The sequence below is a fragment of the Pogona vitticeps genome, chromosome 8, assembly GCF_051106095.1.
Source record: "Pogona vitticeps strain Pit_001003342236 chromosome 8, PviZW2.1, whole genome shotgun sequence".
NCBI classification, from domain to species: Eukaryota; Metazoa; Chordata; class Lepidosauria; order Squamata; family Agamidae; genus Pogona; species Pogona vitticeps.
The window spans coordinates 6,389,118-6,416,198 of record NC_135790.1 but is presented as its reverse complement, the minus strand read 5'-3'; the positions used below and the strand labels follow the sequence as shown (position 1 = coordinate 6,416,198).

General features: G+C 43.1%; 1 protein-coding gene across 3 annotated transcripts in view; it reads right to left on the bottom strand.

Annotated features, from left to right (window-relative positions):
• DOCK5 (dedicator of cytokinesis 5) overlaps positions 1-27,081 on the bottom strand; it is a 145,811-nt gene that overhangs the window by 5,840 nt on the left and 112,890 nt on the right. For 2 of the 3 annotated variants that reach the window (XM_078379731.1, XM_072979031.2), the window contains exons 34-50: positions 25,576-25,661; positions 22,912-23,068; positions 21,812-21,852; positions 21,577-21,667; positions 20,430-20,549; positions 19,416-19,505; positions 16,987-17,091; positions 16,570-16,711; positions 15,244-15,325; positions 13,533-13,617; positions 13,066-13,152; positions 10,661-10,837; positions 7,128-7,211; positions 5,468-5,605; positions 3,545-3,711; positions 2,417-2,591; positions 1,199-1,337 (exon numbers count right to left, since the gene is read on the bottom strand). In XM_078379731.1, coding sequence (XP_078235857.1) covers positions 1,199-1,337; positions 2,417-2,591; positions 3,545-3,711; positions 5,468-5,605; positions 7,128-7,211; positions 10,661-10,837; positions 13,066-13,152; positions 13,533-13,617; positions 15,244-15,325; positions 16,570-16,711; positions 16,987-17,091; positions 19,416-19,505; positions 20,430-20,549; positions 21,577-21,667; positions 21,812-21,852; positions 22,912-23,068; positions 25,576-25,661 — 1,966 coding nt within the window. Of the gene's footprint in view, positions 1-1,198; positions 1,338-2,416; positions 2,592-3,544; positions 3,712-5,467; positions 5,606-7,127; positions 7,212-10,660; positions 10,838-13,065; positions 13,153-13,532; positions 13,618-15,243; positions 15,326-16,569; positions 16,712-16,986; positions 17,092-19,415; positions 19,506-20,429; positions 20,550-21,576; positions 21,668-21,811; positions 21,853-22,911; positions 23,069-25,575; positions 25,662-27,081 lie in introns of those variants that run through there. The other variant, XR_012080855.2, reaches the window with a different exon arrangement.

Genomic DNA, 27,081 nt, shown 5'->3' with positions numbered 1-27,081 from the left:
AAAACCTCTCCTGCTCTCCATTCAAGGTTTTGGATTTCACTAGAGATAGGGACGTGGTAGCGCTGCAAGTTAAACCGCAGAAGCCTCTGTGCTGCAGGGTCGGAAGACCAGCAGTCGTAGGATCGAATCCACATGATGGAGTGAGCTCCCGTCGCTTTCCCCAGCTCCTGCCAAACTAGCAGTTCGAAAGCATGCAAATGCAAGTAGATAAATAGGTACCACCTCGATGGGAAGGTAACGGTGTTCCGTGCCTGGTCATGCTGGCCACATGACCACGGAAGATTGTCTTCAGACAAAATGCTGGTTCTATGGCTTGGAAACGGGAATGAGTACCGTGCCCTAGAGTAGGACATGACTGGACTAAATGTCAAGGGCAACCTTTACCTTAGAGATAGGGGTATTGTATTTGCATATGAATATCCATGCACAGCTGGACTTAACGAGGGTCTGGCTCCTGGGGCTGGACCATCCACTCATCTGTCTGGTGGTGGGCCCGCTCATCCTTCTAATTGCACCAGAGCATTGCTTTTTCCCGCTCGGCTAGCCACTCCAGGCAGGGGGAGGAAGGACGAGTCTCCCCACACGGCTGCCGAGTGGCCAGCTGAGCGGGAAGAGAGCAACGCTCCGGGCATGATTGGAAGGATGAGCAGGACCCACCACCACCTCCAGATGTACGAGGGAACTGTCTGGCCCCGGGGGCCAGACCCTCATTAAGTGCGCCTATGTGGGGATATTCGCATTTGCATGCAAATACCCCCATCTCTAGTTCTCACCTATAAAGCCCTCCACAGCTCACTACCTGTCAGAGCACCTTTACGGAAGAACATCATCCTGCGCCCCCTGATCTGCACAGGCTATGCTTCTATGGAGAGCCCGAAAATCATCCACTAGAAGCAGGGCCTTCTCGGTTGTGGCACCATCCTTCCTTGCCTTTAAGAGGATGCTAAAAACTAGGCTAATGTTTTCTTAGATTCTGCTATTGTTTAAGTTAATTTGGCTTTTTGCACTGTGGTATTATTTGTTGATTCCTCCGTTATTTTGTTTTATTTGAGAATTCTATGCCTTTTATGTGATATTTGTTGTTTCTTAAGCTGCCAAGGGTAGCGCCAAGCGCTAATTTGGATGGTATGCCAGCCTTGGAAATGAACAAATAAATCACTTTCCCAAAAGAAATAGAGAAGAGAGCTGCAGGACCTACTTTGGGTTCTCGGCGTTTTGGGAGTGATTGGCGGTGGGCTCAGAATTGTGGCTTGCTGGAGTGACGTGTTCTGAAGCAATGAGAGTCTGCTCTCCCCCAGCTGGAGACTCTTTGGTCTGGGTGCTTTTCCTGATGCATTCTGAAAGGGCAGACATGGAGAAGATGAAAAAAAATGTCAGTGAGGGTGCTGGAGATGGTCCTATGGGATTAGAATCCAGCCAGACCCCACCCCAGTGGTCTAGGAAACCTCTGTGTAGAAAAACAGGCCACTGAAGAACTTGGATGAGGAATGTTAAAAGCTGTAGGTTGTTGATCCTAAAGCATTCCAGTGATATCGTATAAAGGAAGCAAGTCATCTTTTGGCCAGGCTTGGAAAAGTTGCTTTCTGGACTACGTGTCCCATGATCCCCCAACAAATACAGCAAGGGTTACTGTGTGAGCCATGATCTCAACAAATAATTCCATGCTCTGCATTTTGGGCATTTGACTAAATGCCTCCAAAACATTAAAGATCAATCAACAGCTGGATTGTACCAAAGGTACCTTCAGCATTGATTTCTGTTCCTCGGCACATCAGGAGAATACGGCGGGAGGGCTCTTTTGCAGACCCGGGTGTAGGCCAAGTGGATGTGCATCATAAAGCAACTCAGGGAGGACTTTGCTTTCGGTATGTAGGCAACTGCTGAGCCATTCTATGGAGGGATCACACGATCTTTGTTGATTCCTCAATATTTTGTTTTATTTGAGACTTCTATGTCTTTTGTATTTGTTGTTTCTTTTGATATAAGCTGCCAAGGGTAGCGCCTAGCACTAATTTGGATGGTATACAAGTCTTGGAAATGAACAAATAAACCACTTTCCCAAAAGAAATAGAAAATAATTCCTGCAGGTTAAGAGGACGCAGTGCAACCTTGGTGGGAACTAAACGTGAGTAAGATGGCTACACTTTAAATGTCCCTTGTCGCTTGAGCGGGACGAACAGAGAGGATGGGTTGTGCCATAACACATATCAGAAGCTCTGGCCACAGTGGACTAAGCGGTGGCCAACGGAGCATAAATATACGGAAAGCCCTTCTTTAATGAATTGAATTATCACATTTGTATTCATCACATTCCAGCCCCCTCCCTGTTTTTAACAACCCTGTAATTGGCCTGTGTGGGAAACAGAAAGAGATAAAGGTTCCCGGTGGGAATTAATCATTGCAACTCCTTCATTACCGTTTTGGGTGTGAGATCAACCTCTGGCTCCTTGCCTGCAATAACCTGAGATCGGCTGAGGCTCCGGTCCTTCCGCCTGAATCTATTCGTTGGGGTCCCATTGTCATCTTTGGCAGGGAGGTCTTCCAGCCTGGAGGACACCGAACCCTTTTCTACGAGTGGCTCAAGAACAGACCTGTAAGGCCGGATAGGAAAACAGTCACAGAGGATTACCTCTGTCCTCTCTCATCACCCCCGAGAAGAACGCCATTGACTTGTCTCACGGTGACAGGAAGCCCTCTGACAGGTCAGCCCCTGGAGAGGGCCAGTCAGGCACTGGTAAGATAACAGACCTTTCCCTGCATATTTAACCCTCCTTTGCTGGGATCAAACAAACAAACCAAAAACCCCAACACACTTGCATGGTGCAGTTGAATGTTGTTGTTGTTGTTGTTTTTAACTCCAAGGAGGATTTCAGTGCATTGTGGCATGTCGAAACATTACACATTCAAACGAGTGTTTGTGTGCTGAATCAACAGCATTCTGCCTGAATATTGGCACACAGATAACACAGGGCGGAATTACAGGAAAATACTAATCAAATCAAATGGAACAGAGCAAAATACACCATTCACAAAATGTATAAATAATAGCGTAATAAACCACAGCAAGACCCACCAACCACTCTTCAACCCTTGACTTTACTGATGACTGCACAGAAACACAAATTCACTATGCAGCATATCCATGGGCAAATGAGAATTTAGCCTTAATTTATGCATAAAGAACTATGATTAAGAAAACAATTTTCAAGGATCTTGTGAGGATAATACAGGAGGATCAGGAGGGGGACATGTACACCATGTGGAGCATGTCGGAGGAAATGTAGCCTATCAACGTAACTAATAAATGCTATCAGCATCCTGGAGAAATAGGTTGCAGTGTTTTTAAAGCATTAACCAGGACATGATCTCGCATCTCATGGGGTGGGATAAATGCAGAAGAAATCTTTTCTATGTGCAACTTCCTTTATGACAAACAAATTAATGTGTCAACCTGATCCTTTTATCTTCTTTGTGTCATATAGAACAGAGATCCTTTGGGTTTCGTCTCAACAGCAGAAAATGTGCGACGGATCCCACCACTCACCCATCTGATCCAGGCCTGGAGGACGTGCTCTCTGATGAGGTAGAGGATGTTGATCCCACAGAGGAAGTCACCGAGGTCACCGAGAGCCTCCGCAGAGTAGAGGACATGATGTAGGGCAAAACCATGGACCCCGACCGGCTCTGTTTTCTCTCTGTCAGTGAAGAAGGCTGGGGGTTGGGGCACAGAGAAGAAAGTAGAAAACTGGAAAGAGGTTCATTTCCAGGGACAGAAAGCAGAGTGACACTCTAATCCCCAAAGCTAGAGCAGTGTGTTGAGCTGTGACTTGGGAGAGCCAATTTCAAATCTCCACTATGCCATGAAACTCTCTGGACCACCTTAGGTCAATGACCTCGGTCAGATCTACCTCAAGGGCTGTTGGGAGCAAGAATGGGCCAATTGGCCAGTTTCACTCTCTCCAATATTCAAATGTTTCTCCTTTTTGGCAAAAATGAACTGAAAAGAAAACACATCCACGGCATCTTTAATTTAGAGGGAGGCGAAGGATACTCATTAGGTTCCTTGCCCTCATTGATTTAGCCATCTCCGCAAGGTTTTTTGAAATTCCAGCTGAGAGTGAGGGAAAGCTCTCTCCTCCTTCAGATCTCGGTGGTTTGTACAAAATACACACACAACTAGTGTCCTTTGTCCTTGATGAGCAAAGCGTGCACACACAGCACAGAAAGGCTGGCTGATGGATAAGAAGAAATGAACTCATCTAAAGCTTAACATGGATTGTTGTTCATCCTTCTAAGCAGGGGCCAGTTTGACTCTGATTTTGCACAAAATTCCTTTGCACATGAATGGACAAAAGCAAAAGCGACAGAAAATATTACAATTCTTTCCCTACATCTGTGAAGACTAAGAGAAGCAAATATGAGCAGCTGTAGGATAAACAGGGAGGAGAGCTTTGTAAGCTCCCTTGATCTTTCTGGAAGAAATGAAAGATGTAAATGTAACTCATAATAGTAAACAATTGTCACCTTTGGGGCAATATTAGCATTGATGTGTCCTTTTACTCAGCCACCAAATCCCATCTTTGAGAATATACAGATTCAATACCTCTTCATTTATTTCATTCTCATAGGCATTTTCCCTCTTCTAAAGGTGAGATTAGAAAAGTTTTGTGCAATTTTTTGCATTTTGGGACTAGTCTTTGCAAAAGAAAAAAATGCTAAAGGGTGTTTTTTGCTGCAAAAAGCTTGCATTTTTCACAAATACTTCCCTTTATTTTTAAAATACAAGGTGATAAATCAGCATGCATTTTAAATGCAAAATACAAGGATATGGGTGCAAAATAAAACCCGACCCTCTATTTTTGCTAATGTTGTTGTTGTTGACAAAAAAAGGCCAGTCTTTTCATTCTTGAGCTGGACGGGGAAAAAAAAGTCTTGCCTCAGTGTGTTCAGACATTCTTTGTTTTATTCTGTTCTGGTCTGTATTTCTCAAGGATGAGAACATTTCTGAGTATTCACGATACCCTTATTCAGTGCTATAGCTTAGTCAGAACTGGCAGCTAAGGATTTTTCACATTGGAATATACAGTTTCTACATCATTAATAAAACAGGACCAGTGCCCACCAAACTTTTCCTCCCAGTCATGACTAGAGATGGACACAAACCGCCAGTTCAGTGGTTCATGAGGATTCGTTTACCAGCCATAAAGATGTTCAACTCTTACCAGTCTTGCCTCCTCCAGCAGGCACCCATTCAGAAGCAGCACCCAGAGAAGGCAGACAGGGAAGCCTGGGTGCTTTGAGCGGGCGACTGCTGGAGGAGGCAGGACTGGCAAGAGTTGAACATCTGTTTGACTGCGACACGAACCAGCAGAAACTGCCGAACTCACAGTTCATGCCCATCTCTAGTCAGGACTGCAGTCCAAAGCAGTTCACTTAGAAGCAATCTTAATCAGGAGGCAATGCTTACCAGGGTGATGACACCGTATCGTTTCTCCATTTTCTCCCTCAGTTCCTTGAAGCAGGAGGTCAGTCGGTCATGAAGAGGCTTCAGTTGTTCTGTCAGCTTCTTTCCATGTATCCTAATCCCTTCCGCTAGCAAAGGCATCTGAAAACGAGGAGGGAGAACACATGGTAGATTCTGGTGGGTACAATTTGCGCACATGCGAACACCAGGAAGAGAAGTCTTCTTTGTCACCAAGCTTCCAGCATATCTTGGACAATCCATTCAAAGACCAAAATCCTACTGTAAATGGCACTGGAGAAGGTCCATTGAATCAATGAGGATTTGGTGAACTAACTCCTCCATAGGCTCCATTGATTCAAATGGGTGTAATTCTAACTCATTTTTACTATACTAAAGTCACTTGCAGTTCGAGTAGGCCCATTTGCATCAATGGAACTAACAGGGAAGTTGACTCACCAAATCCTCACTTGATTGTATGTGCCTAACTGAAGTGTGATTTACTATGCTAAGCAACAGGATTAGGGCCTCTGACATCACCAACAAGAGCCTGTTGCAATTAGAATTAAAGGATTCTGATCCCAGCATTCCAACTCCTCCTAGCATTTGTTGTAATCCCAAGATTTTGTTATTTCAGCAGTACAGTGGTGCCTCGCATAGTGAGTGCCCCGTTTAACAACGAATCCGCATAGGGATGTGGATTTAGTGATCGCAAAAGCGATTGCATTGCGACGTTTTGAATGGGCGAAAAGCACGTCGCGATGATCGGTAAGCGTTTCGCTTACCGATCTTTGCGTTGCAATGTTTCCCCAACAGCTGATCGGTGGTTCCAAAATGGCCGCTGGATGAAGAAAATGACCGCCCGCAGCATTTTCGCTCCCTGCCCTCACTTACCAAGGTGGCAAAAATGGCGGCCGTATGGGGAATCTTCACATAGCGGTGAGTTTTTCCCCCATAGGGTTTAATGCATTCCTACGGGATTCGCCCCCGCATAGCGATGTTTCCGGATAGCGATGATTTATCTGGAACGGATTATCGTCGCTATGCAGGGCACCACTGTATAATATACAGTAGTTGGGAGGGGATTCTCATTGGTGCTGCAATTGTTACATTACCCAGAGGCAAGAAACACTTGCTACTTTAAGAACAACAAGAGGTATATCAGTAGATTCAGTCCTACTTCCAGTCCACCCTGGGTGGAAATGAGTACAGTCTACTCTGACCATCCATGGACCCAGTTTCACTCCTTAGGCTCCAATTCAATGAGGACAGCAGAAAGTGAGTCTGGGACATTTCAAATAGAAAACACATGCTCTTCCCATTGAAAGCTGGCCTCTTTCTTAGTAATTGGTCCATGCAGCACTCCTACTAATTAGTTGTCTTTGGTATGACTGTGTGGATTCCCAGCACCATGGTGTGCTAGTATGTATTTTGCTTATTCATTAGAGTTACATCTTGCCTTTTCTACAGACAAGGCTTGGTGTTCTTTCTAATGATTAAACAACAACACACACTAGATATTTTGGACTATAGCTCTCAGAATCCTCATCTGTTCCCAGTGCTCCCTAAGGCTAATGGGAGTTAAAGTTCAAAACAGGTAACAGGCTGAGTGAAACCAACAACAGTTAAGCTCTTAGCATCACACCATTCTTTTTTCAACAGGTACCTGGAGAGCAATCAATTGCTTGAGCAGTTCAATCTTATCTTGATCTTCAGGGTGTTCTTGAATATATTTCTCTGTAAAAAAGGCCTGAAGAGAAGAACAACGATTAAAACAGAAATCTGAACTTGTTTCTAAAGAATCTCCTAAAGCTGTGTGGTGGAAAAATCTCAATGCAAATGGGTCAACTTTCAAGGAAGAGGGCTTATTATAAGATAGAATGTCTTGATTATTTTAATCCTAGAGGTACACATGGCATTTTCACAATGTTTTACGCTGCATAAGCCACCGCACAATTCATTCTCAATAGTTTACGGTAAAGTCAAGGCAACAGTGCACATCAGTTTTGTCCCAATCTGCAACAAAGAGATTCAAGTCAGACCTTGACTAGATGCTAGAGTCTTGTGCAGAAAAGCTTGGCTCAGACTTATATCATTTTGTTTTAATGTAAAACTGTATATTTTAAATTGTTTTTATCTTCTAAATTGTGAGCCTCCCAGAGTAGACTATGTCTAGATGGGCTGGATATAAATGCAATAAATAAATAAATAAATGAATAAATGAATGAATGAATGAATGAATGAATGAATGAATGAATAAATAAATAAATAAATAAATAAATAAATAAATAAATTAGCTCTTAGATTTCTCCCTCGGGGGGAAATGCTTGTTACTCAATCTACATGGAAAGAGAAAACCTATATTTGGCAAAGACTACGGGATCGACAGGTTACCTACCTGTAACTGTAGTTCTTCGAATGGACCTCTGTGATTCACACTATGGGTAATCCGCGCATGCGCGGAGCCTCATCAGAATATTCTAGAGCTTCTGTGGTAGCAAAGGAAAATACATTAGCATAGACCCTTTCCCCCTGGTGTATGCACCTTGGCGCCAAGACTCTCCCTTCAAGTAGGTCGACCGCTGCATAAAGAAAAGAGGAAGAGGAAGTTTGATGGCCTCACCAAGGCAAAAAAGGCATTTAGCGTGCCCGTCAGAGAGCGGGATCTCGTTATCACAGGCTACGCAGCTTTTAAATGGGCCTGAAAAGCCATGAACCGAGAACTGGTTTAGAAAAGAAAACAATGGAAAGGTGGGAGGGGGGGACGCTTCGGCCTTAAGGCCGGAGCGTATCTTTTGAAAATAATAAGGATAATAATAATAATAAATAAACTTTGATAACTTTCCTTCTTTCGTTTTCAGATTTCTCACAGAAGCAATGAGAAACTGAAGGGAGAGCCTTGGCGCCAATATACATATACCAGGGGGGAGGGGGGTCTATGCTATTCTATTTTCCTTTGCAACCGCAGAAGCTCTGGAATATTCTGATGGGGCTCTTCTGCGCATGCGCGGCTTACCCATAGTGTGATTCACAGAGGCCACGAAGAAGAAACTTTGGTGCTCAGAACTTTGCTGCCCTCCTAGTTAAACGTGGATCCTGTGAAACTGAGATTATTGAGAGAGGACAGAGGAGCAGGGAGGAACACCTAGGGAGGAATACCTAGGTTTGAGCCTGAGGTGGCCATCTTGGTTTTCCACGGAGTCTGCCTGTTTTGTGTTTCTTTATAAGAGCTGGAAGTGGCCTACGTGGCTGGATTTATGCTCTTCCAGTGGCAAATGGCCGTGCCCTCTAAAACATCAGTGCCCTGGGGGTCAAAACTCCAGTCATTCCTCCCTAGTTACATCTCCAAAGTCTGGGAATGTAGCACTATGCAGTTTCTCCTTAGAAACATATAGAAAAACAAACAAGGAAAATGGTGTGCACAAGACATAAGATTTTTTTGGATTACGGCATGAAAGAAAGATTTAGATGACTGGGATTATGACAGCCCACATAAACCAAACTCCCTGCCTTGATTTGAGGAGAGTATAGGAAAATATGATGAGGGGGGAAAATGACTTTCAGATGTGACCACAGCATTTCGAAGTTTTAACAGATTTTCCATTCATGGAAAACTAATTGGTCATGAATAAAACTGAGAACTGTAGTTCCTTGCGTTCCCTTGTTATAAACGGATCTTTTCCACTCTTGAAAGAATTTGCCAGATGACATCATCTGGCAGCTTTTGCAAACTAAGGATGCCTATACCGTGCTGATGTGGTTCTAACACATTATAGCTAGAAGAGAATTTTTTTATTGCAATGTATTGCTTGTATTTCACTAAGACCTTTGCAATCTAGGGAGCATCAATCATCACAACAAAGTGCACGTTGCTTTTCCCAGACTGGGTAACATCCCAAGTTTTACAAATGCCTGAAAGCCTCCATTCTAGGAAACTCGGAACTCTGATCCACTAAAAGCAGAATTCTGAAAATCAGAAATATGCAAATTTGGATCAACACACAGCATCAACTAGAACACAAATCTGTTTGACAAGTGCACACCATCAAGGCACATTAGATTTTAAGCAATGACACATATTTTTATTTTGGCTGATTTTTTAAAGGCCAGAATCCTATTATACATTTATACTAGCTAACTCCAGTGTGGTGACTATTTTACCAATAGGTACGCATTTTCCTAAAGAACCCTTTCTCTGATGCAGTTAGACATTGATCAGAGCGTATTTGTGTAGCCTTCTCCTACATGAATGCAGTTTTAGTCATTCACATTTTTAAATGCAGATTTCCTTTTTCTTGCTCTGCAAAAGATTCTCAAGAAACATATGGATTTTCAAAGCAGAATGCTTTCCATTAATCTGACAAGGAAGACCCACAATAGTATACAGACATGTTGATCAAACCTTTCCTTCCCAAATCTAATGCATATGCACATGGTGAAATCCTGATTCTCTCTTACTTTCTCCTTTGTTATGACAGGCAAGAACATGGAAAAAAGTTACTCTTCTGGACTACAGCTTCCAGAACTCAGCAGGGAGATTTGGAAACTTTTGCAAGCTAGGAAAGAGATCACGAGATCTCCTTCCTTCAACGTTGTGACGGACAAGTCCCTAACCACTCCTGTCCATCACAATGGAACCCTGATTCAGGAGCCTATGGTTGTACAGAAGAGGTGGAACTAAGGAAATATAAGAAGAATGGAAGACAGTTAAAGATCAGTTAGAGTTAGAAGTTAGGGATATGAGTTAGAGTTAGGGACTTCAGTTAAGGATATCAGTTTGAGAGAAACAGTTTAGGCAGTTAGGACCAGTACTGTATTGTGTTAGAGAAGAATAGAGAGATACAGAACAAGATAAGAAATGAATAAATACCTTGATTAACAAGATTATACATAAGCAAATATAAATGTTATCAAAGCACAGTTGATTGAATGAATAAAATACGACCATCCATGATTTACTTTATATGATTTACTTATAAACACTTAAATAAACATTGCTTTATTGAATAACACTGATTTAAGAGTCATATTTGATAGAGTGAGGATAAATCCTCTGGTGGCAGCGAAAAGGGTTGAAAAGTAAACGTCATACCCAAAAGTGAACCTGGGTTGTGTGGGAGAACAAACAGGGGAACTGTGTGTGTGTGTGTGACAAATGTCAATTAACATTTTATTGAGGATGTCAAGGAGACAGCTGACCTTCTCATAGTTAGTATATCCTCCCATGACAGCTGGATCCACAATGCCATTCAGTAGCATAGAGAGGGGGTGCACCGGCAGGGAACGGTCCCAGGCATGCTGTTGGACACAGTTGCTGATCTTCTCATTGGTCAGCTCCATGGTCTCTATGGCATTCTCCAATGGGCTGATTTCCTCCTGGAAAGCACAAATACAGGAGATGCTAAAACTGTGTCTAAACCAGGGGTGGTCAAAGCAGAGCCTATGGGCTATGAGTGGCTGCTCAGTGCCCTAACCCTTTATACCCTTTCCCAGAATTTATTTGTTTCACTGAAAAATCCCTGTTTCGCTCAAAGGGCTGCCTTGTGGTCTTTAGGTGACACGGGGGGAAATTTCCCCGTGCACAAGGTCCCCAAACTACCCCTAAAGCCCACCTATAGAACACAACTGTTTCTACGTTTTCATTTTTTAAAATTGTCAATAGAGAACACAGGAAAAGAGGAAGGCCCAATAAGAGATGTGTTGACGCAATAATGTGTCAACACAATAAAAAAAACTGCACTCTTGAGGGTGTCGGAACTGAGCAGGGCTGTTGAGAGCGGGACATTTTGGCCGTCACTCATTCATAGCGTTGCCATAAGTGTGAGGCAACTTGACAGCATGTCACAACAACAGGAAACAGGAGGAATTTTAAAAAATAAAAAACAAGGGTAGATTTAAATCTGAATCTAATTTTTTCAGGCTCATTTTCGCACACAAGGCTTCATTTCGCACATTGCTGTTATCTACGCTCACAACCTATTCAACACAAACTTTCCTTTAAAATGTGGTCAAGTGAGGATCTGGCCAAAGAGAGGTGGACATTCCTGTGAAATCACCACTCAAGTTGCAAATGTTACAATATTTGTCTCTAGGCATTTGGTATTTATTCTTGCCATTGTAACAAAAGGAAGAAAGCCTTAAAATATATTTCTTTAAAAAAAAACGTAGGTTCCATCTCAACTTGAAAACTGTACTACCTCAGAAAGATATGCATGAACCAACCCTCAAAATCAAAGGTGTCAGGAGACCTGATTTCATCCTTAATAATCACAATCATGTGTCGTCAAATCAATTCTGACTTATGGCAACCCTCTCCAGGGTTTCCTAGGTATAGATTATTCAAAAGTGGTTGACGGTTCCTTTCATGATGCTTGCCCAAGGCTACACAAGCTGGCTTTTCTTGTGGGCATCTATGGGATGACAGGGGGCCTCCCAACCGCTCTGGGCATGCCTTATCTCACAGGTCTGTTGTGAGGATATAGGGGAGGAGAAATACACGTGCGCCTTTTGATCTTTTGAGATTGATTAGGCATCCTTCAGTTTCAAGAGACTATGGTAATGTGCTCTGTATGGAGGACTTGGAACAGCATCTAGTGTGGCTGAGAAGGCCAACTCGAGAGAGACAATCCCTTCCACACTGAAGGCAAATACAGTCTGTCCCCTGTCCAGCTCCCTGATTTTGCTGCTTTCGTGACTGCCTCTTTGCCTCGGCCTGCTGGACAAGGGCCTCTTCAATTTGGGACAGGCCATGTTGCACTGTCTGCCTCCAGGCTGAATGCTCAGATGAATTGTTACAGTTGCAAGAATAAATTTGAGAAAGGTTGGAATAAAACTGTAAAAAGCAGAAGAGCTAAATGTTGACAATCAGAAGGATAACCCCTTCCCACTGTTTATTTCCTTGCTAGGAGAAGCATCACCTTGCAAGTCTTCGTACGTGGGTAGTTTTGGTTGTCATTCAAAGTCCAGAAGTCAAGTTACTCAGGAAAAAATTGACAATCCTAGCATAAAATAATGCAGTAACTTATACATAGAAGGGAAGTCAGCAAGAGTTGACTTTTCCTTGCTAATGGTTGTCTATCCAGATCACAGAAGTGACTTGAGCATGACAGAATTTGGCATTTGGGACAACTAGCTTTGAATCCGTGCCCCACTGTAATCCTAGACCAATATTGTTCAGCCTGACATCATCCAGATGTAATACCCTACAATTCTCATTACCCCAGTAAACAGAGCTACTGACTGGGGACAATAGACACTGTAATCTAACACTTTTGAAGGCTTCTAGATTAGAGGATGTTACCTTAGCCCGAATGCTAACCTGCCCCGTATTTTCCAGCTTTACAAGGCTGTCTGATATAAAAACAAAAACAAAAATGCAGAAATAGAGTAGCAACTGTTGTTGACGAGGATGAGGAGAAAATAAACTGTGCATTGCTACACCCTTGTGTAAAAATTAAAACTTGGAGATGTTTCTCTCTCTCCCCTTTTTTTTTTTTACTACAGCTCGCAGAATGCCCTGATAGTCTGAAAAAGGAACATCTCCCAAGCTCAAAGAGAGGAAAATATAATTGATGAGAAATGGTAAGCATCTTTGCAAGGTTTACCACTGTAACTTGTTTCACTTCGAACCACTTGAGGATCCCTGGGAATGAATAGGCAGTTGTGTAGGTGGTTCTCTCGATCCACATGGTCTGGAAAAACAAACGAACACTCAATCAATCAATGAATCAATCAAGATAACTGCAGTCACTAAGGCCTCAGGAAAGTAGTCTGAAAACCCGGACTGAAACGGCACGCTTGGCTCAATTAATGTCCCCCAAAGAAGGCCACAGAATAAATGAGTCAAAATATGATGGCATTTTAAAAGTGAATAAAACACACTTTCCCACCAACATCTTGAGACCTGGGTCTCTCTTTCTGATTGGTTTCCAGCAGGTGTTCCCAATTCCTTGTGCATATGGACAGGATCAGCCAAGGCACATGGAACCCAAACTTTCCAAGCCTGTTGATCATAAAATAACTGGTACTTCTGTTAAGGCACAATTCCTTTTTCAATAGATGAGGTCCTCACCGCAAATTCGTTCTCAGGGTCTTTTTCTCCTTTCCTGAAGGGCCGGGAATACTGGAAGCGCTGCACTTCATTGGATCTATAAAAGCTGCAAAAGCCGATTTAAAGAAGAAGAATAAATAATATCATAAATCGACCTCCATAAAGCAGGCCACACGGCCACACCAAAAGTTTGACACAAAACACAGAGGAATATCTGAATTATCAGAATCATGCTCAGACCTTATGGGAACCTTTAAATCGATGCATTGGCTTGCATACTTCTGTAGTCTATGAATCCCCCTCACCTGTTTTCCTCCTGTTCTCATTGTTACAATTCATATCAAAAACACTTTTGACTTGAATTCCTGCACTAAGTAGGAGGCTGGACTTAATGGCCCTATAGGCACTTTATTATTCTAGGATTCTGCGATTTTATTAGAAAGACTTCAAGACTACATCTAACCATTCCGTTTGCATCTAGGTACAGATATTACCTGTTCATATTCACAACCCACTTTTTCCTCAAAATGCAGCCCTGGATGGCCAGATAAATAGAAAGGTCTGATCCTTTGACAGGTGTGAATGATATAGTTGGGGGTGAGTCTTAATAGCTTATTCTACAGGCTGGGCTCTGATCACTAGTTCCTAAACTTAAGATCCCAGATGTTCTTGGACTATACTTTCTGGAACCCATAGCCCGAAGAGCCAATTGTCACAGCATCTGGAAGTTGTCCAAGAACATCAGGGGGTCCCAAGTTTGGGAGCCCTTGGCCTGGACGTCCATGTCTACTAAGTCCTATTCAGGAAGTTGACAGAGTTTCTCACACTCTCAATTTAACCCATTTTTACTAAAACCCTTAATTAAACCCATTTAAAAATATATATATAATAATATACCACAAAGTCAATTCTGACTGATGGTGACCTTTTCAGGGGTTTTCAGGTACAGAAAACTCAGAAGCAGTTTCCCATTCCTTTCTTCTGGGGTGCGCCCTGGGACTATGAATCTTGCCCAAGGCCACCCAGGCTGGTTCAACTCACAAGAGGCATAGTGGGGAATTGAACTCCCAACCTCTGGCTGTGAAGCCAGATCCTGAAATCATGGAGCTACCCAGACAGCCCTGAACCATTTCAGAATGCCTGAAAAGGGCTCAAATGTTGCTGGTCATCCCTTACCACTGATCAACAGTCAAGGGCTGTTGACTGTGAACGTTCAACACCTGAAAAACTACATGTTCCTTGCTTCTTCCCCATCTTTATGATCTGCACTGGAAATCGCTCTCATACAGGAAAACGTCTGAAAGCATTCTGAAAGGTTAAGAACACCTGGCTTTACGAACGCACAAACACCTGTAGTCAGAGCTAGGGCAAAGCAAGCCAATGAGTCAACTGTGTTGGCTTGGTATTTAATGAAACTTAAGCAGTTAGTATGAAAGTCAGGCTGGTTAGTGGGCCTGGCTTTATTCTTATCTCTGATAGGAAAGAGTATGGAAGGAAGAAGCATGTACTTCCTCTCTCTCTCTCTCTCTCTCTCTCTCAGAAGCACGGAAGAAAAACAGCTTTTTTGCAATTCCAAAATCACACTTCTATACATCTTCAGACATCACCAGATCCCTATTCAATGGGAAACCATCTTCTAAAATGAGTATGAAGTTAAGTCTTCAGCTGGCATTTTTGCACTTTGTTGCCAGATGTGAAAAAGGACGGATTGGTGGAGTTGGAGGCTATTTACTTTAGAATCTGCTCTGGAACAGGCTTGTCCTTGAAGTTTGGTGGAAGGTTCATGACAGGTTTCACGATAAAGCACTGCACATCTGCACAGAGTTCATTAAGGAGGTGAAATCAGTAGACGGTCAACAGAAATATCTCAGTCTCACAATGTACAGAAATAGAAATACCGAAGGAAATCCTATGCGTCCTCCACTGGCAGAACATTCACTTGGGCATCAATGTTGGTTGAAGGTTTTTCTTCCTCCCCAAAAATTGACCCAACATTCCACTGTAACTGTAGAGAAGGGCCAAGAGATCTGTCACCCTCCAGATATTACAGGTGCCAATTCCCAACAGATCCAGCCAAGCTGAACAAAGGGAATTATGGTGGGAGTAGCAGCTCATAAATATCTCAAGGGCCACAAGCGCACCACTCCAGCGATAAACTAAGCCTGAAACCATAGCTCTTTGGCAGGACACCAGCCTCACAGACAGAAGCACAAGCTTCAATTCCTCCATGAAAACACCCAGTTAGCTTGCAATGAAAAGGACTTCTCTTTACCTGAGACCTTGGAGAGACCTTTTTTCCTCCAATAGCAGACAATACTGAGCAAGATGGAGAAACAACTTGACCAAAGACATCCACGTCAGATCTAAGATGTGCAAAGCGCTTGTTATTAGTAAACTCTAACTGAAAAGCTAGAACTTACTGTGTCAATATTTTTAAAAATTCAGTCTGCAGGTACAAACTGGTTTCTTAATTTGGAGGTCTTTTTAGTTGAAGAATGAGATTAAAATGTTCTAAATAAATATTAAATGCTCACATCTTGCACCCCCACAATTAATTATTCCAGTTGCTATTCCCCTTCTTGGGTCTGATTCCAGTTCGGTTTCCCCTTGTGGATCTATTGTTCTATTCTCATTTTTAAATTTCTGGTGTGATTATTTTTTTATGTTAATCATGTGCCGTCAAGTTAATTCTGATGAATCGTTATCCTTTAAAGGGTGTTCCTGGTACAGAATACTCAGAGGTGGTTTCCCGATCCCTTCCTCTAGAGGGCAACCTTGGGACTATGCAGCTTGCCCAAGGCCACCCAGGCTGGATCGACTTGCAGGAAGCAGAGTGGGAATTGAACTCCCAACCTTTGGCTCCACAGCCAAAGACCTAAACCACTGAGTTTACACAGGCATAAAGAAAACAAAAAAACTGCCAGAGCGATGAACCAAAAATAGGAGTTGAGTGCTTCTCTTCCACAAACTCCTTAAACTGTACAGGTAAAGACTCTCACACTCTACCGCTGTCATGTCTCTTTTGGCCACCAACCACACTTTGTCTCATGAAGGATACACTGCTTGGAAGAAGCTTTGGTCTCTTCTGTTGGTGGAGCAGTGCTGCTTAGCTTCTCCGCATTTGGAAATAGGGTTAGTAATTTTAAGTTGAAGTCTTCCCTCCTCTCGTACTCCTTGCCACGATAAATAAAGATCTTGTTCTGCAACCAAAACTGGGAATTAGAAATAAACACAAGTCTACTGACGTCACAATATTTCAGTGTGGAAGAACTGGAGATCAGGATACTGATGAAATTGAGAAGGAAGCCATATTGACACTCCATCAATATGGGTGCAAAGAAGCCCAATCAATTAGACATAATAAATAAGTGCAAGACACATCGGTATTGTAGATGATCCAGACTAATATCAGGAGTTAACGGTACCTTTTGAAGCATGTAACCAATGATACCAGTTTTATGCAGATCAGACTTACACGGAGGAAGGAGGGAAACCCGTGGCCAAAATACCCGACCGCAAAATATTCTGGTTGAGGCCTCATTGCCTTCATGATGTTCTCATAAAATGTGGCTCGTGTTTTCTATGTTAAAAAGAAGAAGGGCAAGGGAAGAATAAACATGCTGAGTAAACAGACTGGCAACATTGCACCCATTTGCCTCCTAGGGTCAAGTGTTCTGTAGAATGTAGGGTTAAGAGTTGGCCAGTTCTGGTATCATACTAGACCGCAGCTCCATGGTGGGCATTTTTTGTTGTCTCAAAGGCTGCATTTATATATTTGTGCACACACACACACAGCATCCCACATCACTTGAGGTGGGCAGGAAAGCTTTAACTTATCTGTCCCCTAAACCTTTTGAATATGGTCAGTAATAGCAGAGTTACTGCCTCCCCTTCACCTCAGAAATCTTCAGCAGCATTGCTGGGAGGAGGTGGCTTTGACTTCTCCTTGACAACCAGGATTCTGTTTTCTTTCTGCTCTTTCATGGAAATAGGGAATAACCCACCCTCTGTGCCACATTTCCTAATACAGTGGTGCCTCACAAGACGAGCGCTCCGTTTTACGATGAAATCACATTACGATGAAGTTTTTGTGATCGCTTTTGCGATCGCAAAATGATGTTTCCTATGGGGGAATTTCGCTTTGCGATGATCTGTTCCCTGCTTCGGGAACCGATTCTCGCAAAACTATTTTCCTACAGCTGACCGGCGTTTTCAAAATGTTAACGGTTAAAAAAAATGGCCACCCACTGTTTTCTGGGACTGATTCCTTGCTGCACGGGCAGCGAAAATGGCCACGCTATGGAGGATCTTCACTGGATGGTGAGTTTCAAGCCCATAGGAACGCATTAATCGGGTTTTAATGCATTTCTATTGGCTTTTTAATTTCGCTTTACAATGTTTTCGTTCATTTTGCTGGAATGAATTAACATCGTAATGCGAGGCACCACTGTACAGTCAAGGTCTTGAGGGCCCACTCAACCATTGCTGGTCTAGCTTGTGGAAGTCTGATGCTCTATGCAAGATACACCTCAATGCAGTTGGGGCTGGTAGGTGGGTATGTGTAAGAGACAGGAATGGCAAGGGTGGGCATGCTCCACGTTACATACCATATTTTTCCATGTATAAAAGTATACTTTTTTCTAAAAGCTTTAGACTAAAAATTGAGGGTCGTCTTATACACGGAAGTAAGCTGAGATCAAAAACAAGTGGAGGGGAAAGAAGGGATCAAAGCGATCCTGCAGTGCTTTGATCCATTTCCCCCTGCACTTGTTAAACCCCACTTAGATTTCTAAATTTTGGATTAGAAAAGGGGGCGTCTTATACACTGAAAAATACGGTACATACTGTGTCATACTGAGTCCCATAGTGCTGCGTTGTGTAAATTTTGCAGTCCTAAGAGATACAACTGAGATTTGGTAGAAGCAGGGCAGAATCCATAGAAGAAAACACACATGTGAACACTAACGCCCATCCTGACAGTGTGGATGAAGGGCAGGAGAGAAGGAAGCATCTACTCATTCCACTCCAACCATTTTGAGTAGAACCAATGACAGGCGCCTCCAGTTCAGCAGAACTGGCAAACAGAAGTGGGTGCACAAACCTTCACTGTTTCACACGCTTGTTGCGTACACATAATTTTCACAATTTCCTATAGTATTTTACAGCCAAGGCTCAGAATGTATCTACATTACACAGCAATATTGGTTTTATATCCATTTATCAGTCACAGTTCCATTCTATAGAACCCTGGGATCTTTAGTTAGTTGAAGGACTTAGAATTCTCTGCTAGAGAGCTCAAGCATGTTTCCCCAACCTAGAACACAGAATTCTAAGCAGAAACTACAACTCCCAGCATTCCATAGGATGGAGTCATGAGAATTAAAGTGACATTAAACAAACATAGGTAAAGGTAAAGGTTCCCCTTGACATTTAGTCCAGTCGTGTTCGACTCTAGGGGGCGGTGCTCATCCCCGTTTCCAAGCCATAGAGCCAGCGTTTGTCCGAAGACAATCTTCCATAGTCACATGGCCAGTGTGACTTAGACACGGAACGCTGTTACCTTCCCACCAAGGTGGTACCTATTTATCTACTTGCATTTTGCATGCTTTCGAACCGCTAGGGTGGCAGGAGCTGGGACAAGCGACGGGAGCTCACTCCGTCACGTGGATTCGATCTTACGACTGCTTGGTCTTCTGACCCTGCAGCACAGGCTTCTGCAGTTTAGCCCGCAGCGCCACCACGTCCCTTAAAACTAACATAACTGCACAACTATATGGACACTCCCTGTGGTTCTGATTTACTGCCAGGACTCTCAGCCAGCCAAACATAAAGACCTGCAGGATCAACCTCCTTTGCTTAATTCCAACCCATCCACTGCCTGGAAGAAAACTCTAAAGGTCTTACCAGGACATTGCCAAGCCCTTCGTAATCAAACACTTTGTTTTCATACATATCGGCCAGCTCCTTGCTCAGCTGGATGGCTTTCTCCCACATCTCCAGGAAACACAAAAAGGGGAGGGGAAAAAACATTTTTTTAGCAGATGCAGGTTAAAACACACATCATTATATCCTGTCAAGTCAATTTTGACTTAAGGCAACACTTTTCAGGATTTCCAGGTACAAAGTCTTCAGAAGTGGTTTTCCATTCTCCTCTTTTGGGGGCACCCTGGGACTTTTTCTCCCATCAAAGCCACAGAAATGGCTCAGACTGTTGCATAAACAATGACAGCATCCTGAGGCATCTCAAAGACCTAACCAATCAAAGACTGCTGTAACCCGCTTCATCAGTTTCATCTGACAAAGTGAGCTGTAGTCCATGAAAGTGCACGCCAGCTAAGAGAGAAACATCAGGCCCTAAAGCAGGATCTGGCTCTTTGGGCTTCCCTTTCTCTCATGTTATATCCTTCTCTTCCTCCTCCTCATTATCATCATCATAACTGCAGAGCTGGAAGGGACCCTATGGATCATCGAGTCCAGCCCATCAAGGAGCCACAGTGGGGAATCAAATTCCCAACCTCTGGCTTCTTAGCCAGAAACTCAAATCACTGAGCAGTCCAGCAGTTCTCATTATGCAGCAATTTTCCAACTCTTGCTGAAATTGCTCAGTTCCTGGCAACATGAGCTTTATGCTACAAATAGGCTCAGATTCTTAGCCTCACACCCGCCCACCCCCGAGAACTCCCCTGAAATGAAATTCAACCCTTTGGCTCAAACAAGTTGCACAATCTTACTTTTGAGCAGATCACTGTAAACAATCATGAAGGAAATGACACATGCTGTATCAAATGCTATTAAGAGAGGCAAGGCTGCCAGCTGAAACATATAGCTGCAGAAACAGAAAGCAGAACTTGCTTTATGGGAATCATCCCTCTTACACCCCGCCGCTTCTGAAGGCGCCTCAGACAGACATAGACTCACTTTGCCTTTGTCCAAGAAAGCAATGATCTCTTGATACAGTTTCTCCTTGAGCTCCAGCTGTGAGTACACACAGTAGCTGTCCCTCTGGAGCAGATGGGGAGTGCACGGCTTATCCGACCACTACCGTAAAGGGAAAGAGCAATAAGGTGAAGTTCTTTATAAGCTAACTTCTCAAAGCTTTAGGTGAGGCCTCATCATCATCAATAGGTGTGGGATGGTTTTAAAAAGTCTCCTACTTTCATTGGTCTGGTCTCTCCATGCACCAGACTCCAGCAGAAGGGCGATAGGATTGGGAGCGGGGCAGGTTTCCTGGCTAGTCTTTGATGCAGACAGTTTTGTCACACACCAAGCTGCTAGAACTTTGTTTATACAAGTACAGGTTCCAAAACGATGTGCTGTTCTTCAACAATGCACAAAATCATGGCCAAAATCCTGTTGCTAAGTGCAGTAAATTGCACTAGGGCAAGTCCGTTGAATCAGTGAGGATTTGGTGAGTAATCATCTCCATATGTTCCATGGACTCAAACGGGCCAACAGGAACTCTTGCTTACGTCAACACAGTAAATTGCAATTAGAAGAGACCTAATTGAATCCATGACATGTATGGAGAAGTTGGCTAAATCCCAATTGATTCAATGGGCTTAATCAAGGTCACTTACTACACTAAGCAACAGGATTTTGGCCAATGAAGCAGCTGTTGGGGGGGGACGGGGAGACATGATTTTTGATTCATCTACTTACTGGTTATTATTATTATTAAAACATCTATATCAATTCAACTCAGGCAATGGTATAGCCAATACAGTTTACAAGAGGATCACTATAATCATCATCTTGGAACTACAGAGCTGGAAGGGACCCTATGGATTCTCAAATCCAGCCCCTGTCAGGGAGACACAGTGAGGAACTGAATGCCTCTGACTCTGCTCCCAGATGCCTAAACCACTGAGCTACGCAACAGTTCTCATAAATGGTGGAAACCCACAAACTCTTGTCTGCAAAGGCTAGGTGAAGCAGTTCTACAGGGTACGCTTCCCCAATGTGCCTCTTGGATCCCCTCCTGGTTATCCATGCCATAACAACATCCAGACTTGACTACTGCAATGCGTTGCTGGTGGAGCGGCTCTTGAATCCCTCTTCCACTCACCTGGAGTAACTCCGCATGAAGAAGGAGTGTGTATGCTGCCTCAGTATAGTTTTCGGAGCCTGTGTGCAAGTCCCGGAGTTTATACAAGTACCTAGAAGAACAACAACACACAATGATTACTGTGGAGTTTCAAGTATAGAAACATCTCAAATATTGTATTAGTGGCTTTAAGGCAAAATCCTTTACAGATCCAAGACTCAAAACCAAAAGCAGTGGCAAAGGTCCTATGGCTTACCTGATGTATATATCTTCTCTCTTCTTTTCTTTATAAAAATTCTGCAAAAGATAAGCCATTTTGTAACTGTTTCCCCAGCCACAACAGAATAAATTCTCTCTAGGGAGAATACAGCTCAATTTACATGAGCACAGACTAGGAAGTGGGATGCGTGATAGTGCTTCCTGGGGGAAGACTAAGTTGGCCATGGGATATCTGTTTGTTGATCCCTAATATGGTATTCTCTATCTTGGCACAGAAACTACTTTATAGTCTTCCTTCCATAGGAGGCCAGATGCTTCTGAGGAACAGGAGCTCCATTCATCACCATCAATGGAAGAATTGGTTGTTGTAGGTTTTTCCAGGTGTTTGGCCATGTTCTGGAGGTTTTTCTTCCTAATGTTTCGCCAGTCTCTGTGGCCAGCATCTTCAGAGGACAGGAGCTAGAACTCTGTCTCTGTTCTGGTGACAGTTCTAACTCCTGTCCTCTGAAGATGCCGGCCACAGAGACCGGCGAAACGTTAGGAAGAAAAACCTCCAGAACACAGCCAAACAGCCCGAAAAACCTACAACAACCATCGGATCCCGGCTGTGAAAGCCTTTGAGAATACAATGGAAGAATGATCAAACAGCATCAACCAAGGAAAGTGGAATTTCTAGGACCTCCTTGTATCCACATGATCAACTGTTTTTGGACAGAGCTTGAGAAGAATAATTTGGGGGGTTATGACTCCCAGAATTAAGTGGTGAAGCTGGAAGAGGGATTTTTGGTATTGTAGTCCCACCAAAGTAACTGCTATGAGACCTAGTTTCAGGCTCTGACTATATCACACCGCTGGAGTGTCAGGTATAGCACTACAGAAACCAGTTTCTTTGTTTTAACTTTTATTATGGAATAAAAGCATAACCCAAAAAGCAGTCAACACACTGCGTGCACAATGTCCATGACAGTGAAGTCAAGCTGAATAATGGGCTCCACTCAAGGAGAATCCACTGACAGAGCATATATAGAGATAAATTATACAGAGTCTTTCCGGAACTTCAGGTAGTTGTGATACAGCATCTGAGTCAGACTTGATAAAAGAGGAATGGAAGCCAGTTTTGACCGACAGGCCACCTACCAGAACATTGACAGTGCAACTCATTCGGTTTTCTTTGCTCCCGTCGTGCATGGTGGCCCGGTAATCCAAGAGATTTTCCAGCAGGCTGCTAACCAACAGGACAAACACTTCCCCAGAACTTGAAAGATATTTGTGCTTCCTACAGTGTTCCAGCAAGCTAGAGGCAGGAGTGTTGGAAGAAACATAAAAAGAGATGTTTGGATAAAGAGAGAACGAGAACCAAACCAGATGCTTAGAAATGAGGTCATCTGCTCTCTCTCTCTCTCTCTCTCTCTCTCTCTCTCTCTCTCACACACACACACACACACACACACACACAGAAAAATTGTAGATTCCAAAATGCAGAAGTTACAGTGTGTAGTGTAAAAGAAGGAACGGGAAAACTCTGCTACGTGACTAGAGCTTGCTAAAGTTACTTCATTGTGTTCTATTTCCCAGAATATCCCAGCAAGCACGGAGACTGGCCATATTGACTCTGGGTATTTTGGTACAAAAAAGTAACTTTTCTAAGCTTTGAATCAGCCTTTTGCGGATACAGTCATTCATGCAACCTTATTTTACACATAGCTGCACATGCGATTTTGGAATCCAACTAGAGATGGGCACAAGCCACTGAACCAGCCGGTTCACTCTTCAGCGGAAGAAGTGTTTGGCGTTTCCCATCCCAGCCTCTTCTGGCAGGCAACCACTCAGAGGCAGTGACCAGGCTTCCTTGTCCCACCTCCTCTGGCCACTGCCTCTGTGTGGGCGTCCACTGGAGGAGGCGGGACTGGGAAGCACCGAACACCTGTTTGGCCGAAAGGCAAATCAGCGTAAGCCACCAGTTCAGCGGTTTGCGCCCATCTCCAGACCTAACGTGTTGATCTTGATTTTACTCATCTTCTCTCAAGAGCTGGGAATAGGAGAGAAGAACTGATATAATAGAGCTGACCTTTACCATTAGAGACAAACAATAAATTAAAAATGTCATACTGTCTGGATCAGTAATTGAATCCAGAATCCACAAATTTGCAAACTGAGTTGGGTTTTTGTTTTTACTACATCTTACAGCAAGCAATGGAAGAGAAGTACTGTATTTTTCCGTGTATAAGATGCCCCCATGTATAAGACGCCCCCCCCCACTTTTCTAATCCAAAATTAAGAAAAATAAGTGGGGCTTAGCAAATGTAGGGAGAAAAGGATCAAAGCGCTGCAGGATCGCTTTGATCCCTGCTTTCCCCTCCACTTGTTTTTGTTCTCTCCTCAGCTTACTTCTGTGTATAAGATGAGCCTCAAGTTTTAGTCTAAAGATTTTAGACAAAAGTATAGTCTTATACATGGAAAAATAGGTAATTTAGACTTAAGTTCAACTTTAAATTTAGACTAGCCCTCCCACTAGAGGGCTGTCTAGTGGCAGGGCTGATCAAAGTCTTCTTTGTCATTGGGAGGTGGCAGAGGACTGGAGACGAGCACACGGGAGAGTGGGTAAAGCATGCAATCAGCATAGCTTGGGCAACAGTGGCAGTGATGGAGTGGCATATCTAGAACCTTCATATTCAGAGTCTCTCCTGCTACACCCACATCATGCCTCCATGGATCTATTGTCCCCACCCGCACCCCGAAAATGTCACAGCTATAGTAGAGAAATGGTGAAGCATGGAGAGAGATCTGCAGGGACAAGGAAAGTCCAAGATCACATCTCCCCCTAAAGTGACATCTCCAACTTCAGAGGGTGACTTGTAACTAGTCTTATGACTCCTAAGATGTCATCTCAAAGACTACAGAATAAAGTATGTCCCTGATCAAATAATGTGGCAGGAATCCAGTTGGGAAATGCAAATAGAGTAGACCTATTGAATCAGGGAGATTTACCCAAGTGTTTACTCACCTGTCAGAAACTGATTCAATAGGTTTATTTTAATTAGTTCTAACAATAGGATATAGATCAATATACAGTGGTGCCTCGCTAGACGATTGCCTCGTGGGTTGAAAAACCCGCAAGACAATTGTTTTTTGCGATCACTATGGTGCCTCGCAAGACTTTTTTTCTATGACCGTGCTTTGCAAGACTTTTTTTTGAGATGGATGCATAGGGAACCTCGCAAGACGATTTTTTCACAAGACAACAATTTTCGCGGAACGAATTGAAATTGTCTTGCGAGGCACCACTGTATATGAATGGCACACAGGCGTACATGCACCAGAGTCTTCCATTTGTACTTATGTGTTATCTCACTAGTTCTTCTGTATTTAATACACACACACACACACACACACACACACATACATACAGAGAGAGAGAGAGAGAAAGAAGAAGCAGCAGCAAAGGCAGAAAAACTACATCATGTCTTTCAACTGCCAGATGTAAGATTGGCATTTTTGAAAGCACTCTCACCCCCCTTCCATGCTTGCCTGAGAAACATGTAAAAAAACATCATTTTACTACAACTTTACAACATTACTTGCTTATAAAACAAAAGATGGGTGTCAAGATTACACTGGCTGAAATCCTGCTGCTTTTTAAGTCACAACTAGAGTAAACCTACTGAATCAATGGGGATTTGGTGAGTCAGCTCCTACATAGGTTCCATCAATTCAATGGGCCTACTGTATGCGATGCAACAGGATTTCAGCTGTTATGAAAAATGTTTCCAAAACGGTGATCAAGAACACTCACACACTTACAGTTTCTCCAGCAAAATCTTGTACTGTTCATCACCTCGACCCCCTTCCACTTCTTGATCTAGTTTAGTTATCAGCTCATCTTCAAACTGTAAATTGGAGACCAAAACAATCAAATAAAACGTCAATCCAGGGTGCTTCTAATGAAGCTTTCAGCAGTAAAAAAGATCAACACAAAGGACATTTCTGACCTTTCTGGATTAAAATCTGATCATCCAAATGGGGTATTTTCCAATATAAATACAAATTAAACAGAATTATGGTGATAATCATTATTCTATTTAATTTTTATTTATACTGGAGTATGTTTTTTTGGGATGTGGTAGCACTGCAGGTTAACCCGCAGAAGCCTCTGTGCTGCAAGGTCGGAAGACCAGCCATTGTGAGATTGAATCCACACAACAGAATGAGCTTCCGTCGCCTGTCCCAGCTCCTCCCAACCTAGCAGTTCGAAAGCATGTACACATGCGAGTAGATAAATAGGTACCATCTTGGTGGGAAGGTCACAGTGTTCCGTGTCTACTCACACTGGCCACGTGACCACGGAAACTATCTTTGGACAAACGCTGGCTCTCTGGCTTCGAGATGGAGTACCGCCCCCTAGAGTCAGACACGACTGGACTAAAATATTAAGGGGAACCTTTACCTTCACCTTATGATTTTATTTATTTATATTGGAATAATGGTGATAATCATTATACTCATGAGCATCATCTTGGAACTATAGAGCTGGAAAGGACTCTATGGATCATTGAGTCCAGTCTGTGTCAAGGAGCACTGAGGGGTCGGAAACCAAGCTCCTAATCTCTGTCTCCCTAAACCACTGAGCTATTGGGTAAGACGACTTTATGTCAGAGTCAACTTGGTTTGCATGTTACAATTGATTTCCACTGCTATTTGCTCTTCCTTTTTTTTTTTTTTAAGTTTCTTTCATTTGATTCTGATATTGAATCACACGTTCTGGTCCATGTCTTACGAGGAGGAGCAAGGGTGGTGTCACTAGAAGGGTTCCCACAACTGAAATGGACCATGGAGTCACCATCAAGCTATGCTACCCCAGGACCACACATGAGTGATAACCAGAAATAAAGTTCCATGCTAGATCTTTCAAAAGATACATGACTCCGAAACATAACAAGGCAAAAAAATCACAGCGGTCAAAATGGGCTGAGACTCAGGCATTCCGAATGGCCTCAAAGACTGACCACAGAATCCACAAAGGGATGCATCTGCCTTTATCTATGTCAACAAATCAGTTCTACCAGTTAGCACCTTCACCAAAAGAAGGACATTTGCAAAACCAAAGGGTTTCCAATTTGCCTCTTCGACCCCAACCCAAAATCTTTGCATTATAAGAGGGACAGTTCATAGCCATATGTTGTTTGGACTTACGTGGTGTTAAGCTAAACCATTCTCTAAGGGAGGAAATATTTACAGATCTTTACAAATATGTAGGAAGCACTCCCTATAATCCAAAGACCCTGTCCTAATCAGTTTGCCCCGGACAAT